At 43.8% G+C, this 17595-nt stretch overlaps 1 protein-coding gene across 2 annotated transcripts in view; it reads right to left on the bottom strand.

Moving 5' to 3' along the window:
* The window catches only part of ankrd12 (ankyrin repeat domain 12), a 29927-nt gene that overhangs the window by 3259 nt on the left and 9073 nt on the right, over positions 1-17595 (bottom strand). The window contains exons 2-10 of one of the 2 annotated variants that reach the window (XM_035528218.1): positions 9616-9729; positions 8839-8989; positions 7885-7956; positions 7075-7221; positions 6263-6466; positions 5883-6025; positions 5271-5418; positions 337-5006; positions 21-119 (exon numbers count right to left, since the gene is read on the bottom strand). In XM_035528218.1, the coding sequence (XP_035384111.1) occupies positions 21-119; positions 337-5006; positions 5271-5418; positions 5883-6025; positions 6263-6466; positions 7075-7221; positions 7885-7956; positions 8839-8989; positions 9616-9675 (5694 nt within the window). In that variant the 5' untranslated portion in view covers positions 9676-9729. The remainder of the gene's footprint in view (positions 1-20; positions 120-336; positions 5007-5270; positions 5419-5882; positions 6026-6262; positions 6467-7074; positions 7222-7884; positions 7957-8838; positions 8990-9615; positions 9730-17595) is intronic. The other variant, XM_035528219.1, reaches the window with a different exon arrangement.

Below are 17595 nucleotides of genomic sequence, written 5' to 3'. Positions count from 1 at the left end.
ATGTTAGGATAGCCACTTACCCTCTCAATGCTGTGCTGAAGACGCAGTTTCATGCGAACAACCTCCTGCTGTTTGAACATCTCTTTTAGAGGCTCCGGCAGAGAGGGTGGTGGAGTTATCTAAAGAAGTGCACAAATGAATGAGTAAACACTTTATTAAGAGCTTTCTCACAGTGTAAGAAAATGACATTTTATTGGGATAGATTTATTATTTGTCTATGAAGTCAGTCTGTCCACTCGGACACCAGATGTTGAACTAATCAAGTAATAAATTAAATATATCAATTTTCTTTGTCTCAATTTATGAATGAGTCACATATGATTGATTTTAACTCACTGTTGGAATACAGAGCTTGCTGAGGGGGTTCCCATCAAGTAGGTAGGACCCATTGAATGTGACATATTCATCATAGTATTGGGGTGCCTGAGGGGTGACACTACAAAGCACCTTCCTTTTCTCCTCAATCTTCTTGCGGATGTGCAAGAACTCGTAGTATGGGTTGGCTCTTTCCGTCTGGTAGGGCTGAATTTCTTCAAGCTTTAACGAGTCCACGATTGCTGCCAAAGACTGCTGGGTTTTCTCCTTGATCTGCTGGGCAGAGAGGTTGGCTTGGGTTGGAGGAGAGACTCTGGGCATCTTTCGTTTCCTTGGATGAGTCAGCTGCATATCCACGTCATCATCCAGGAGTCTGACTTTAGACCTGGCCCCAGATGAATCACTATCTCTGTCCACTACAGACAAAGGGGAGGAGTTTCCAGAGGCGTCTCCACTGGCCGAGTCTGTCTGAGGATCACGCTGAACACCAGTGCAGCTCTGACTCTCATCTCCATCTGAAGAAGGGTCTAGTTTTGCAGGTTTCTCCTCAACAGCCAGCTGCTCTGGCATCTCTGTGTCTACATCTGGCTTAGACTCTGTGATGGACGAGGTCTGAATCATGTCCTCAGAGGATGGTGCTTTTTCTACTTTCGTATCGACGGGTCCACTTTCGGAACTCTCCTCAGATACTTCCATTGGTTCCTCAGATGGCTGTTCAGGACTTGCACAGCAAGACACATTCGCAGATGAAGGTAGGGGCAAAGCAGGGTCACATTTCTCCTGTTGTGTATCATGAGTACTTGTATTCTCATCAGGAAGCCCAGACTTACAATCATCTTGTAAATTCAAATCAGGCCTTTCTACCAACTCTTGAGAATCCCTGACCCCACTAGTAGCACACAGCAATGTTTTAGATTCATCAGAACTGATTCTATACAAACTTAAGGGTGGACCTGGGCTGCTTGTCAAATCCATTCTGCCACCTCCAGGAACGTTCTCCACAATTTTGTCCTCCATTTTGTTTTCAGGACACACTGATGAACTTCTCTCACTTGGTTCTGGTCTTGTATCCACATCTATTCTTGCCAAGTGGTCATTGTTAGTCTCAGATGCAGCATCCAATTGCTGGCTACTGGAATGCACAGGTGTTCTGGTACCAACACAGTGCAGTGGCTGTGAGGGTGGAGGTGACGCAACTTGGGACACGGGTGCCAACAAAGAATCTTTGCTCAAGCCTTCTGTCAATTCAGTATCGGAGTTGTCAAGCTGACTTTTTACCCTTTGTTCTGGCGGAGCATCTGTGTTGACCTTGCTGGGTTCTACTGTTGCCAGCAGCAAGTTACTGGCCTGCGACAGGGAAACTTGCTGAACGGCAAGGTCTTTTGTGTAGGGCTCTTGGGAGTCGGCTGCACATCCTAACTGGCTGCTTACAGGACTGTCCTCGTCCTCAGCTTTAGCAGAATGCTCAGCTTCATATGGAGCGCTGGGAAGATGCGTCAGTACAGAGAATTGACTAGCTGGGGTCTCCTGTACAGGTGCTGCATTAGAATCAATTGAGTGGACCTTACAGTGTTCATCACTGCCATATCCAATGTCCCCAACTCTCTGAGATTCTTCAGTTGGTCTGTCTGCTTCAACTGGAGCAGATTTAGCATCTTCATCCAGAATAGCTCTCAAGTAAGGAGACGCATGCCTGCTTGACACCGGTGTTCGACTGCAAAGAGCCGTGTCAGGAAGACTGTTCGTATCTTTATCCTGAACAACTGGTGATTTGGAGGACTGAAGTATATGGGAAGACTGCAGGAAAGGAGGCTGGGAATCTGACGCTTCCAGATTGAGGTCTGAATCATATTCAGTCGGCCTAGGTGTTAGCATGGTAGCTTGGCAAGAATCCTCCGAGCTGGCTACTGAGATCATTGACACTGATCTTGACATGACACTAGATCGCTCACTTTCTGGTCTTGGAGATCGACTGAGGGTGTTCTCCAATACTGGACCAGTCTTCCCAAAGCACAAGAGCGTCTTAGCGTCTAGTGAGAGTGTTCTTGCACTTGTGACATCCTTTAGGGTCTTCTCACGGCTGTAACCCTCTGGGGTGTCCGAGCTTTTAGAGCGCAAGAGTTCTTTGCTTGCACACGGTTCACTTGAGGAGGGTGTTTTTGATTTATCCTTGCTCTTCATCTTGCCAGAGTCAGTCCCCGGTCGTTGTTTGAGCCTTTCCCTTTCCTTTTGTTTTATTTTTTCCAAGTGCTTCTTGTGCCACTGCTCAATCTCTTGGTCCTTGAGACTAAGCATACGTTCAAAGCTAGTCTGCATGAGGTCATCATTAACTAGCCTCTTCTCCTTGGGACGGGTGTCCTTTGGTGCAGGTGAGGGTTTGGATTTGGACCGGTCAGAGTCGGACTCAGGAGGCCTTACCTTGGTAAATTTGCCATCCTTGTTCTGCTGTGATCTGTCTTTATCCTTTTCTTTCTCCTTGTGTCTGTCACGCTCCCGGTCCCGATGCCTTTCAGAATCTCGATCCCTGTCCCGTTTGTCCCGGTCTTTCTCGGGGGTTTTCAAGACCTCTTCTTTTAATTTTGAGGTTACTGCTTTATTGCTCTCAGATACGTACGCCTTTTTCTCTTCTAAAAGAAGCTTGAGATTAGAACTTGAGGAGGAAAGAGTTGCATCTTTGGATTTTTCTTTTTTTCTTTTGTCAGCATCTTTTTCTTTTTCTCTCTCTTTTTCTTTGATTCTATCAGTTTTGCCATGTTCACTCAGTTTTTCAGGAGCCTTCCCTTTCTTTTCAGAGCTTGCTTTATCTTTGTCCCTGTGCTCACTAGAAGAATGTTCTCTCTCTTGACGATCTTTCTCAGTTCTTCTGTCAAGCCTGTCCTTGTTCTTTTTGTTTTCCTCATGCTTTTTTGAAACAGGCACGACTTTAAGTTTTTCACTCTCTCTGTGAATTTTATCAACAGGAAAATGGGAAGTTCCTGTTAATCTCTCCCTCTCCTTCCATCGATCTGTAGAGTTATGAAGGTCAGATTTGTCAGGCAAATGCTCCAATTTTATTTTCTTTTCCTTGTCAGTGTGTTTTTTGTCAGGTTTCTCAGGTTCCCTATCCTTTGGGGGCAGACGTTTATCACTCTTCTCTCGAGCGTTCTTCTCCATCTCCACCTGATTTTGATCAACCAAATTTCCAGAAACAAGTTTGTCTTCCGACTCCTCTTTGACAGCAGCACTAGGAAGTAGGTCCTCAGACTTTCGTACTGCGAGGACACTCTCTGGACGCTCATCACTTTCAACTCCCTTCCCATCCTTTCCTCTTTCTTCTTTGTATGTTAAGTCTTTCTTCTCCTTTTTTATGATTTTGTCCTTCTCTCGTTCGTCTTTTGGTTTCCTTTCCTTACCGTTGTTGCTGCCTGAATGCTTGTCTTTTGACGCACTCTTCTCTTCTTTAACTGGTGACAAGTCAAGAGACTTTGATGGTGAGCAGCTACCCGGAGTCTCACATTTGCCCACAAGTTCCTCGTGCTCATCACTTTTGAAGAAATTCTCTTTCCAAAATTCCCGATCAAACTCCATGTTCCTAGGTCCATCTTTCCGTACTTCTTTTGGCCAGTGACGATTCCTCTCCGCCTCATACTCTTTCCGGTACTTATCCTTCTCTTTGTGTTTCAGTTTATGCTTCTTCACAACCTTTCCATCTTTATCAGTCTTCCTGAAGACCCCTTCAGAACCATCCATACTGCTGCTGAGACTGGAGTCTTTGAAGGGACTAGAGCTTCCATCATCTCCATCCATGCTGAGTTCCTTATGATGATGCTTGCTTTTCTCCTTGTGCTTACAACCCTTACTGCTGGAACCTTCCGTGCAATAGTCAGAATCTGTGTAGTGGTTGAACTTGACGGAGTCCATGGGTCCATCTCCAATAGAGACACAAGTCTTAGCATTTTCCTGTTTCAGTGGAATTGTCTGCTTGTCAGGTTGACCATGATTCAGCTTTGGAGACTTCACAGCAGACAAGTGAAAGAGGTGCACTGATGAATCATCCTTTGGGCTAAAAGACATTTTGAAAGAATCCTCCTCTCGCACACCTTTCTCGGAGTTGTCGGACACTGTTGCCACGGAAAACAGGAGACTCTTGCTGTTTTCTTTCCCATCCTCCCGAACCTCCTGGTTCTCTTTGTTTTTGCTCTGGCTCTTGTTCTTCTTCTTATTCACCTTGCCCTTTTCCTTCTGTTCTGCTGGTGTGAGGTTTAAACTCTCCTTCTTCATCCTACTTTCCATTTTGTGAGAATCGGTACCGACTGACCCGGCTGGTGAACACTTCCTCTCAGACAGCGTCTCCGTTTCGTCTCCTGAACTGTCTGAGCTGCAGTAGAGGACTCGGGACGATTTAGGCTTTTTCGATTTGCTCCCTGGCGTCGCCTGATCACTCTTGCTGCACTGTTTGGATGTGTAATGGTTTTGCTCTTTCTCGTCTTTCTCTCTCTGCCGCAGTTCTCGCCTCAGTATGTGTCTGTCGTTCAGTGCCTTGCTCAGGTCTTCTTCTTCCTCCTCATCCTTGAACTCGTACTCGTCTACACCCGACACTGAAGATGAGGCCTTCACCGTAGTCGATTTGCCATCGGAGTCTTTCTCAGCATCAGAGTACTCCATATTCTCATCTACACTGGAGGGGTTTACTGATGGAGGATCCTCAGACTCTAACACAGTAAAACAGCAAAAAGGCTGCAATCAGTAACTAGGCAATCAACATTCTCTCAAGCATAAAGGAAAGGATACAACAGAAAATTACTCAAGCTCAAAAGAAAAGATGCAGTAGGTTTATTTTTTTTATAATTGATATATTTTAATTGAAGGTTTTTTTATGCTTGTTGTGATATGAGCTTATGAGCACAATCCACAGAACATGAACAATCCAAGACAGAGACAGGCAGACACGAAGCAGTTAATGGAGGTTCTTGTACCTGAAGAGCTTTCCTCCTGGTCAGATGTCAGGATCTCCCCCTTCAGAAGCTGCTCAACCTCCTGAGAGTCTGCGACATCCACTGGCCGCTCGCCCCGCTTGTTTGCCTGGAAGGCGTTTCCTCCATGCCGCAAAAGTAGCTTCACAATCTGGAGACGGTCAACAAGTCAGCTGGCACAAAGACACTCGAGAACCGACAGGATTATAGCAAAGCATTATCGCAATTTTATTATTTGGTAAAGTCAGGCAATTCTTACACACCCCCACGCCCCCCACACCCCCCCCCAGACATATTCTAATTTTATTAGGTTTATCTTATGGCAAATAATTATGAAACTATTACGCCGTATTCAGTAATTCCATTTAAACTAATAATGAAACGACAGTGGCTACAGACAGACAGTGTAAGGTGTTAAATATTATTAGAGGATTATGAAAATCCACATGGTTTAAAAGCGTTTCAAAAATGCAAAGGCTTACCAAAACCAATTAGAGCAGACTTAGCATCGTCATGTTTTGTTTCACAAATAACTGAACAGTCGCTTCTGTTAGCCCGAACATTTCTGTGCTTTCAGCACAAGTCCTCTAGGACTGATACTGCAAACATACTTACATCTTTGTGTCCACTGCTGGAGGCATCATGAAGAGGCGTATCGTCATCCAAACCCTGTGTGTTCACCTCCGCTCCCGCGCCAATCAGAACCTTTGCTACATCGTAGTAACCGAGGTTGCAGGCTTCATGCAGGGGTGTCCAACCTACAAGAACAAAAGTCAGTCATTAAGAAGAACCATTAATATTAACAATATTTTTAAAAAGAATATTACAATTTTAAAAGTGTGAGCTGCTTCTGGGAAGTGCATTTCTGATTTTTGGTGTGATCCAAAAATCTCACCCGCCCACCCCCACCCCACCAATAACTCCTACACTTCTGCGCCATCATCATCATCATCATCATCATCATCTTTTGCCCTCCACTGTCCAGGCTGTCGTACCTGCAAAGTCCTTGACGTTCACATCTGCGCCCAGCCCAATCAGTTCCTTCACCTGCTGCACATCGCCTCTGATGGCGGCCGTGTGCAGGGGGGTCTCTCCCCGCTCGTTCCTCTTGTTTACCTTGTCCTTCTGCCGTGACGTGGAACTGCTGGGCACCTTCTTCTGAACTGCGGGAGCCTGGGAGGGGTGGCTCGGCGTAGAGTCTATGAGGAAAACATCCACAACTCGCGGCTTCAGTATCCCGTGCTAACGCTCGGTTGTTGAGCTGTGTGATTGACTTCAGCCATGAGAGGTGAGTAAAAGCATTAGGGATTTACTGCATGCTAAATTTATCTGGCAACTGCTACAGGAAGTAGGTGGACAAGTCGTCTTCAAATCCAGACTCAGAAATTGTCTCTTGACAACACTACACTAAACACTGCACTGTGCCTACTTAAGCTAGGCACATGGGTATTACTTTATTTGCTTTAAAATGTGCGTGTTAGTGTGCATGTATGCATGAACATAAACAAAAAAAAGAAATGACATGCTGAAATATGCTTCCTGAAAGAGAGAACTCTGTCAGTTAGGAAGGGTGGTAATAGTAAGATGGCATTTCAAGGAATGTTTTTTATAATCTGAGAGAGAGAGAGAGAAAAAAAAGTAAACTTCAACAGAAGCAGATATCAGGAAATCCCAAGCTGCAGGAGGTTTCAGAACATTGAAGAATTACGGCACGAGACAGTGGCTTAGCAGGCCAGCAAAGGTAGCAGAGCGGTTAGACGAGCACGCGTAGATCATGTCAACATTGCCCACTCGGCAGTCTTTTCACCTGGACTGTTGTCTCTAGCAGTCATCTGCATCAGAAGCGCCATCTGCTTGCGCTCAGACAGGGGGTAGCCGAACAAAATGTTGACGGGCGTGGACTTCTTGCCCCCAGACTCCTTCTTCACCTTCTTTTTGTCAGGACCGTCTTTATCTGTGTGAAGATAAGATCGTCAGAGACCCTGAACTCTGTCGTAAGCACTGCTTGGGTCTCCAGGTTTGAAAGCGCCTTTTAAATTTCTGAATGGTGTTGCCCCTCTGAAAGGCCACTACTTACTACCCACCAAAAACAAACGAGACAAAATAAACAACAAAAATTAAGCCCAAAAGAAAAATGCCATTAGCCTGACGGGACACATGCATTATCCATCTAACTCGATCCCCGCGGGTTTGTGTTTACCAACAGGCATGCATGTAAATTGGATGCTGCAGATAAAATGTGCACACGTGTGCATGTCTGGAAAAACGTCAGCTTCTCTCATTGTCCCAGGGTGAGGCACCTCATAGTCAACGTTGAGAAGACCACGTAATGCAACTACAGCATCTGCACTAAGTGATGCAGAGAGCGAGTGGAAAGAAGCGTCATGCGAAAGGAGTTAGTGTATTTGGAAACAACCGCATTCGGCCAGGATATCGATGCAGAAAAAAACGAAAGAGGGGTATATGCGAGCTTGTCCGAGGCGGAGGGTGCGTTTGGGGGTCGTCTGAGGCTGACGCGCCCATGCTCGGCAGTCTGCGGAATGGCTCGAGTCCCCCCCACCCATCGGCCGCGATGCAGCGCGGCTGAGGCACGACGGGGGTCAGCTGAGGCAGTTACCTGCGTATATCCTGCAGGGAGGAAGTAACCTCTCTCCCCATATATCGCTCGACTGGCCGGGGTCTGAGTCATCTACGGTGCAGAAGCAGGGAGGTAAGGGGTGGGGGGGGTGGGGTGGTGGAGGAGAATTGGAAAGGGTTGGGTCGGGTGGACAGGAGAGGAGAGCATTGCGTTACACCCACTCGCTCTCCCCCTTTGCTCAGATAATCAGCAGAAAATACACTGGGCAGGACGTGGCGTGCAGAGGGCTTCAGCACTGAAGGGGAAGAGAGATCACCTCGGTTATGCAGCGTGGGCACAAACTAATCTCCAAGGACCATCCTGGCTCTCTCTTCCTTACATACAGCAAAATGAGACTGGAGGCAGACTTGTGCCGACAGCTACTATTACGATAACTACACCTTCAGACCATCGGAATAATCTTAAATCGGTTCAAGAGAGAAGCAATGCAAAGCATGGGGAAAGCTAAATGGATGCAAAATTGACACTTTCTTTGCTTTCAGACTAACAAATAAAACACCCTGCAGACAGCCATAACATTTGCCAACTTCCACACACTAGCCAAATGTAAAACGTCTTTAGGAAGAATTCACTAAAGCTTTACGTTCCTCTGTAAAGAGAAGATGAAAAAAGAAAAAAAGCCAATTTTTTCCTTTGCTCACAGTTCAGCAGCAACCCAGGAAGCAGAGACATTTCCCTCTCCACCGTTGTTAAACTAAACGATGAGTCAAAATGGTCACTTTTGTTGCTGTTCCTCTCGTTCTCACATCTGAATTGTATTTCCTTGTCCTCCACACGGATTTGAAGACGTGAACTGTTATATAAGGGGGGGGGGGGGGGGGGGGTGTTATTTATTTAACACTCTACTGTGTTGAAGTTCCAAAGTCAACCACAAGGGGTGGCACCGAGACGCAGGCGAGCTGCTGGAAGTTTCTGCTGGCACCGGGAACTGACCTGTGTCTGAGTCGCGTTCATCGTTCCGGGGTGGGCTGACGGGGAAGGACAGCTTGCGTTTCATGGAAGACCTGGGATTCCCCTCCTTCGCTGCAACTTCGCTCCGATCCGGCTTCGGAGTTTTGGCGAACGGAGAGATTTTATCTTTGCTCTGCAGAAGGGAAGAAGGAATGGAAATGGCAAACACATCTTGATGTAAATTTATTATTAAAACTACTAAATTCATAGCGTGGTAGAGTTCACCAATACTGGACTAATACTGCAACCAAAAAGTCAAGACCATGATTCCACAGCCGATAATTAAATATTTCAAATTAAGATGGAATGAACATGTCCCACATCTAAGACACTGAAAATGAAAAGACTGAACATGATTTAGATATTACAAAATTAATGATAATTGTTAATAATAATAGAAGATATAAATATAACTGATATAGTAACTAAACTACTACTACTTTATTATTACTACTACTACTACTACTACTACTATATTATTATTACTATTATTACTATTATTATTACTACTACTACTACATTATTATTATTACTACTACATTATTAATAATAATAATAATAATAATAATAATAATAATAACAATAATAATAACAATAATAATAACAACAACAACTACTACTACTACTATATTAACAACATTGTAGTAGAAGTAGTAGTTATTAGTTACTACATCAGTTATGATCATATCTATTGTTCTTATTATCGTTATCATCATTTGCTAGAATTGGCTTGTTATAGAGTAACTCAGGTGGCGTTACCTTCTTCCCAGCCGTCTTTTCCACCATGGCTCCATCTCGGTCGGTCCCCGGCTTGGCCATGGTGCGGCGTCTGCCTAGCTGCGGCCGCCACGACTCATGGGGTTCATCCTGGGCCTGGGAAGTCAAAGGCTCAGATTAGACTTTGCTCGCGCCGCCCTGGTCCAGCACGGCTCTTTGCACGTGCCATAAGCAGCACCAGGTTATGCACCAGGGGTTTTCTTATGTTGACGTAAATGTTGTGGAACACTTGAATGAGCGCACGTCTGACGCGGGGCTTCAAAATTTAAGCCAAGGTTACAGCTTTTAAGTTAGACTTCAGGGACGTATTCATTATCTACATATTAAATATTTAAGCAAAGAAAATGTGAAAAAAAAAAATCAGATGAAAGGAATCTAGTTTATACTGCTGTTTAAACAAGATTATTCAAAAACTAATTGTCACATGCCACAGGGAAACATTTAGAGAAAATGAAAACGCGGTTATACAAAAATCTAGTAGAACTTTCATCTGGATCTAAGCTGTGGAGGCCTAGCTGGGTTTTGATCAAAGACCCCAGTGGTTATATATACTGCTGCTCTGACGCACTTGGATTCAGGACTCAAATTCCGCAAAAGCACCTCTGCAGGCACAACCACATCAACACTCCTCAAAAGTGATTCCCACCAACACAGCCACCCTCTTATACAGCAGGTCAGATGTGTTACAAGACCTGCATCAAAGCCCATGGGGGGGAAAATGTAAAAAAAACAACAACTCAAATATGTGACAACATGTTAATTATTGGTCTAGAAACAAATGCGCACACAAACACGCATGGTGCCTCAAGGTCAAGACAGACAAGAAGAATACTTAAACACTCGCCTTGTTCAGAAGTAAGAAATCTCCCAGAAGCTCAAATTGGCCAGAACACCATTTCAAATCGAGCGTGATTCTGAACAGTCGCACCAGTGCCTTGAGAAGAGGGAAGTACACAAGTGGCTGGACCTTCATTAGCTGACCAGAAGGACCTTGGTTTCCCTTCTGCCACACAGTGCACCAAAAATTCCATAAGAAGTATTTCCAATAGGCCTAGTTTGCAGTACCACTTCCAAGCATGTTCTCACAACAGGGAAGCAGGAAAATATGAACAGCCATGCAGCGACATAAAAGCATCATTATTTTCTTCACTTTTTAGCTTTACATCTGACTCCTGCACCGAGAGAAATTGCCTGTACATTTGGCACATGGTGTAATGTGAACGAAAGGCAAAATATGCAAAAAAAAAGGATCAACATAGCTCTGCAGGATCCAGGACATTCACGCGAGGGCTGGCTTCCATGCTGAGCAGCTGAGTGTTTAATAACACTAACACCATCACATTACTGACCAGATAGCTTACATCAGTGTGCATGTACAACCCCCCGTTCCGCAATATGAGGTACAAGTCAAGCATCCAGTGCATATGAACAGTACAGTATGTAATAAAATGGTTACAATGGAAAATAGTCTGGTTCACATTCACTCTTGACTAAAGCTAGAAACATTGTGAAATCAGCAAGAAAGCTGCATCTAACAGTGCAGACAGGCCAATTAGCAGATTTAGGCAGACGCAGAGAGACACACACCCCACATCCCTGCAGAGTTGTACAGATGACACAGCACTAAGACTCGTGTGAAAAAGGGGTAGGGCGGGGATGTTATTTCCACGAAGCCTAAAAAGCGCTGAGTCATTACCCTCACACTGGAGCCTGGAGAGGAGGTGGGGGAGAAGAAGCAACTCTTTTGTGCGGTAATCAATACTTCAGCGTGGGGTGAAGTGTTACAACTCAGGTCATAGGATTTCCTGTTTAACAGACAACCAGTCTTAGCATATGCACAGTACAGCTTTACATCACACCCACCCACATGGACATGCCATCATGGAATGTATTCCGGTCCTTTATCAATATTGGTAAGTAATGATTTTAAAAAGCATAGCAATAGATCAGAATTAAAAACTGACCGACATTTAGTCCAAATATGACAATTGTGCATTACGATAAGGAATGGGATTACATATAAGCATTTAGCAGATGCCCTTATCCAGAGCAACTTAAAATTTCAGTCATGTTACAGAGGTAGCCAAATGTAGCATTAGAGGAGTCTTACCCACAGACTCTCATTAGTACAATATGGAGCACTATGAACAGACCTCTCACTGTGGCCCACGACCTCTATGCTCCATCTCCAATAAACAAACACACTAGCCCCACCCCCAAATGTCTATTTAATGTTTCCCCCCCCCTTTGAGTAATGCAAATTCTCTTTGCTTGTCATGCAGCCATGTTACACCTAAAGTCAACATGGTCGAAGACATCACATACTATATAACATTCATATTGAAAACTTCCAACAAAATGCATGAGTTTCGTTCTATATTTGCAGTCAACAAAAACATGCCACATTTAACTTTTTGCCTTGTTGCCTTCACAAAACAAATTCTCTGTTGTCAAACAGAAGTGGTTGGTGATTGACATTTTCCTTCTGTGTGGTCCAACACAGACAGCTGCAGCCCTCCGTGTCTGGATCTCCTTCATGTTCAGACCATAGCTAGTGGGGCTTCAATTTGCTCCAATGTTTAGATTGGTCATTACAACTTCCTGACGCAATCCACCAAGACGGGTACAGTTTGAAATAAATGAGCCAAACACTGGAAGCAACGTTTCAAAACCTTTGCCACTTCAGACTAGCATGAGACTTGTACAAGTACAATATAGTACAGGAATGGCAGAGGAAGTAGAAGTAATGCTGCAAGTTCAACATCCTGAGAGGATTTAAGACTTGGAGTTCAACACACACACACACACACACACACACACACACACACACACACACACACACACACACACACACACACACACACACACACACACACACACAGGAAAAGCAAACAAAAGCAAGGCCCTGGATTGCCATTCTGGGCTGGTTTGCCACCGGTCAGACCCCTGGCTGCTCTGCAGACTTTCCCCACAGCTCCCAGCCAACAGCTATAGTTGTCCCAGTCTCCGCCCCTGCTCACTGTCGCCACCCACCCAGACACAGTGCAAGGCTACCACCCACTTGGAAAGGCGCCCAGCTCACTTCTGGGGCAGCAGTTCAAGTCCTGATATCCATGAACGGTAAAGGACAGCACTGGGGCTTTGGCACTCGACTCCCCATCTAAACCTCTACGCACGTGCCAACTCTGCACATTCTACTTCTGTCGGCTGTGGCACGAGAAATTAGCCAAAAGGAGCTTTAAGAAATGAGTGATTTGTTTCTGTTTTCAGCTCTGGAGAGAAACACCTTTTATGGCAGTACTGCAGAGTGCGCTTATAAAATGGCAAAAGTGCTTACAGTTCACAAAAGTACCATAGTAACGCAAATACAAGGGCCAACATCAAAGCTAGTTTTGAAAATGTGTAATAAAAGCTGACTTGGTTCATTAAATCAGTGAAAGGTAAGAGTACATGACCAGTGTCAACAGTACACTTTTCTTAGTAGATCAGCAAGTCTAAAAACAATAGCCAACTTCATGGATCATTTTAAAACAATTACAATAAGTAAATAAAATTGTCGCAACAACCAGTTTTACTGATGCGTTTATTTTGATTGTTTCTAATCAATTTTTAGATTTTCATCTTGCTCCCTTCTTAAAATTCTGTAAAAACTGATATTACATTTCAGCCAAACCACCTTCCCTTAAAAAAAAAACACTCCAACACTGAAATTCTTGTGGTGCATGAAAAAAAACTATTCAAATAATTCAATAAATGAGTCCACATTAGTTAGTGAAATACTGTTTCTGAATTTACTGGCCAGTAACAAATGTGAGAAAGTCCTTTTGCTTCACATCTGTTTTGTAAGATACCCTGGCATCAGCGCTGGGTTTCAAGGCCCTGTGTAGCTCAGCAGATCTTGTTCTGGGTCACGGGAGAGCTAGGTGCTGCAGTTTTGGGTTCCCTCTGACTCAGCTCGGGAATGGGCTTGGGTATCACCTGATCAGCTGAACGAGGCACGAGAGAACTGGGCCCAATGCGTTACAGCTCAAGAGCACAGGCCCACAGAACCGAGACCCAGAACCACGAGGTTGCTGGTAGCCTAAGATGACAGTCTGAATGGAAATGAAAACAATCCAGTCGATTCAAGAAATCAGAATGAACATCTTGGCCAGAAAAGGAGTTATTCAGTAAACAATCTGTGAGGGGGAATTGTTTCATGTTTAAAAAAAGAAAAGAAAAAAGGAAAAAAGATGCAATTAGGTCACAGGGGCAGGCAGAGATTGGTCACTTGGCCAAAGAGTGGGTGTGTCTTTCAAAGTGTCCAGTTTTCCATATTAATTCTCACATTGTTAGAACACTTAAACAAGAAATGTCTAATCAAGGATTATTTGAGTCACTGTTTCAGCTCAAGTAACAGAGTAAATTCCTAACACTGCTTTTAATGCAAAAACCATGGCAGGTCAAATTCTTCCAAGGAAAATCTAACATATATAAACATTTAGCTTTGTGTTTGTACAGCGTCTATGGTGGCCCCATCTCTCAGTCACTGAGCTTGAGAGAATCTAGCTCTCACTGACTAGTAGGTGCGGCATGTCAGCCGATTACTGCTGTATCCTTTACAGCAACATGCTCTCTCTAAATGACACTAAAGTAAATAATACAACCACGCAAGACATGTCACTATACCGCAGACTCTGAGGGCATTTCTGGAATGCTGACATGTAGGAAATGAAAGGCAAGGCAAGGAGCACTACAGTAATAAAACCAACTGGATAATCCCAGCAACACCTGGGTTTACCCAGATTATCAATACTATGGGACCGAGAGGGGAAAAATGCCAGTTCAGCAGTCCTAATATTGCATATTCGCCAAGCACAGTGTAACATGTCAGCATTGTGTGAACACTGCTTCTTAGAAAAGTATGTTGAGCAAAGTCGTGTAAAGAAGGCTTTAACTCGTGTCGTTAAAAGTGCACGCCCTTGGGATCAGCGAAGAGGGAGGGCGCATGGGTCAACAGGCTCAAGCCGTCCATCATGGCCATGACGGGAGCCAGTAGATGGGAGGCCAGGAGCAGAGGAGTTGAAGGTGGAAGGCTGAATGGGATAAAGAGGAAGCACAGGATGAAGATGAGGAGTGATAAAGGAGCATGCCACAAGACGGCTGGTCAGGAAGAGCTCACATGTACACAACCATGGAGCGGGGAAGCATGTGCACATGCGTGCACACAGGCTGGCTTTTTTTTTTTAACCTGATTATGAATTCAATATTATTCATTAAGCTTCTTAAAAAAAAATAAATAAATAAAAAATCACATGATGAAAGGCAATATTAGTTTTCTTCATGATAATCATTTGTTTAAATGGTGCTGAAAATGAAAGTAGCTGGACAGCTTTTTTCTTACAAACATCAAATTGTTTCTTTTTCAACTAAAGGAAAACATGGTCTTGATTATCTGCAATGAAACTGCACATACAAAAATATGTGCAGTTTTATTTGACAAAAATAAAACACTTCTCTCAAAGACTCATGAAGGCAAATGAGATCTTACTATCAGAATATTGTACAATATGTTGAATGCAACAAAATAGTCAGGTTAACACACACACGACAGGTGAAAAGGGAAGCTGATCCAGTGGTTGCAGCAGAGGGTCAGTGCAATCGTAGCCAAGCACACACACACACACACACCAGGGGAAATGCATGCACTGAACACTATGCGGATTTAGAGGTGCTACAAGTTGCGGATGCCAACACGTTGCGCAAAACCAAAAAAAAAAAAAAAAACGGCTGCTACTCAAATACACCAGAATACGGAAACAAGAGACTTCACTGTTTCTCAGATTACCACACCACTTAAGATCCCAGGGCTACATCTTGATCACAGAGACTACACAAATCTCTCCGTCTCGTGTTATAGGGTCTTTTTATCATTTCATCACATGACCCTCTTTAAAAATGTTATTTATTTTGCAGTTGTGCTATGCAAGTAACCTAATGCATCTAATTGGCAGTGTGATGGAGAATTAGACAGTGAATCTCCATGCTGGAAAAACAGCACTATGTTAAAAAAAACAAAACTGGTTCCTCAGTAGTTACTGATTTAAATGTTTTAATCAAAACAAACTTGCTCAGGCATGAACATACATCTACAAAATCATCATCTGTTTAACTTTTCAGTCATTCATACAAGTGAACACTTTCTGGTATCCATGACAGCAATTAACATTCAATGGCCAGCAGGTAGCTAGCATACTTGTCTTGAGAATGAATTTTAAATTTTATGTAGTTAACACTGCTAATATCTAAAGTTCCCCATGTTAACTGGTTTGAAACCAAAACTCTGCCAAACTGACGCACTTCTTCTGGACAAATACTTTTCGATCTCCACCAGAGACCAAGTCACATCTTCCGGACTGTTTCACTTACATGTACCCCATCATTCGGCACCAGACTAAAAATCTTTTCAAGTGGCATTTGGAAAAAGGTGTACATTTACAGTTAATTATTAGTTGGTCATCTGTTTGTGTGACCATTGTATATGTATAAACTAAAACAAAAGTAAAGACATGAAAAAAAATCAAAGCATGGTAATGGTATGAGACAGCAACACAACAAGAATATTTAATAATATTTATCAGCCCAAGGATCGATGTCTGTCTGTCTCTCTCTCACACACACACACACACACACGTTCTGCTACCTCCACTCACCATCCATTGCACAGCATTATTGGATAATGAAAAAAAATAGTACCCCCCCCCCTCCCCCGCCCGCCCCAAAAAACAAAACCCAAAACAAACACACCCCAAAGGAAAACCATTTGGAGGAAAGACATCATACATGCAGGAAGAACACCCCAATGTGCAAGGTGAACACACACACACACACACACACACACACACACACACACACACACACACACACACACACACACACACACACACACACACAAACAAAACATTTGCCTTTATATTGCTACATACTTTGGCTGCAATGCAAATACATTTAAGAACTGGTGAAGCCTTTGTGTGCTGAAGTCTGTGGTATTTGGACCAAATGGATTTATGATTGTTGGACGGCACTGGTGCAGTGGGCCACTAGAGCACCCAGTGAACGCTAGGCTGAGACTGGCCAGGACGCAGAGAACACACCACTCAAAATAAAAATAGTAATAAAAGTTTAAAGGCTTACTGGCAGGACATATGAAAACTTCACTTTTTCAGTGCTTGTGCTCATACATTTGGGTGTCTGGAGTACCAATCATCCCACAAACTGTGATATAAGACAACCCAGTTAGTTTCTTGTGGGCTGCCTACATCAGACAAACGTTTCAGGTTTGGCTCCTCTATACATGGAGGGACAGAGGGCGTGCGCGTGCGTGTTAGTGGCTTTACTTGCTGCAGGACCTACAGTAAGGCTAACGCTATTAGTTTTCCAGTTGAAGATCTTGAAGATGAACTCAACATGTAGCTAATGTGAGACCAAACGTTATAGCTGTGATTCACTTGGGTAAATCAGGGGTTAGTGATGTGAGCACTTTGTGCTTTACGTCACACCTCCCCTCACCCATTTCCAGGGCAGCATGAACTAGTGGAAAGTGGCAATAATGGATCCCCTTTAACGATGTACTGTGTCTAGGACCGACTTTTCATGGCCATTTTGGTTTTAATTTGCTTTTTGACGTGACGGAACTTAAAGGATGCATTAGGAACAGTCTTTTGGGGTTACAATGACTTGTTCGCTTCATTAGCATTGAATATGACCACGTTTCATCCAGCTAATGGAAACGGAGATGCTGCATTGGTAACTGGACATGAACACGCGTGCGCACACACAGAGCAGTTTAAATTGCTGCATTGCATGAGAAAAGTGAAAGCAAGCAACATTTGCCCAACAGAAACACTATAATTGAATCATCTAATTGGCATCAATCACTCTGCAGAAGTGAAATGTTCTAAACATCCAATGACTGCTTTCACA

This window comes from Electrophorus electricus, chromosome 7, assembly GCF_013358815.1.
Source record: "Electrophorus electricus isolate fEleEle1 chromosome 7, fEleEle1.pri, whole genome shotgun sequence".
Lineage (NCBI taxonomy): Eukaryota > Metazoa > Chordata > Actinopteri > Gymnotiformes > Gymnotidae > Electrophorus > Electrophorus electricus.
The sequence above is the reverse complement of the archived record's forward strand: the minus strand, read 5'-3'. Positions and strand labels throughout refer to the sequence as shown.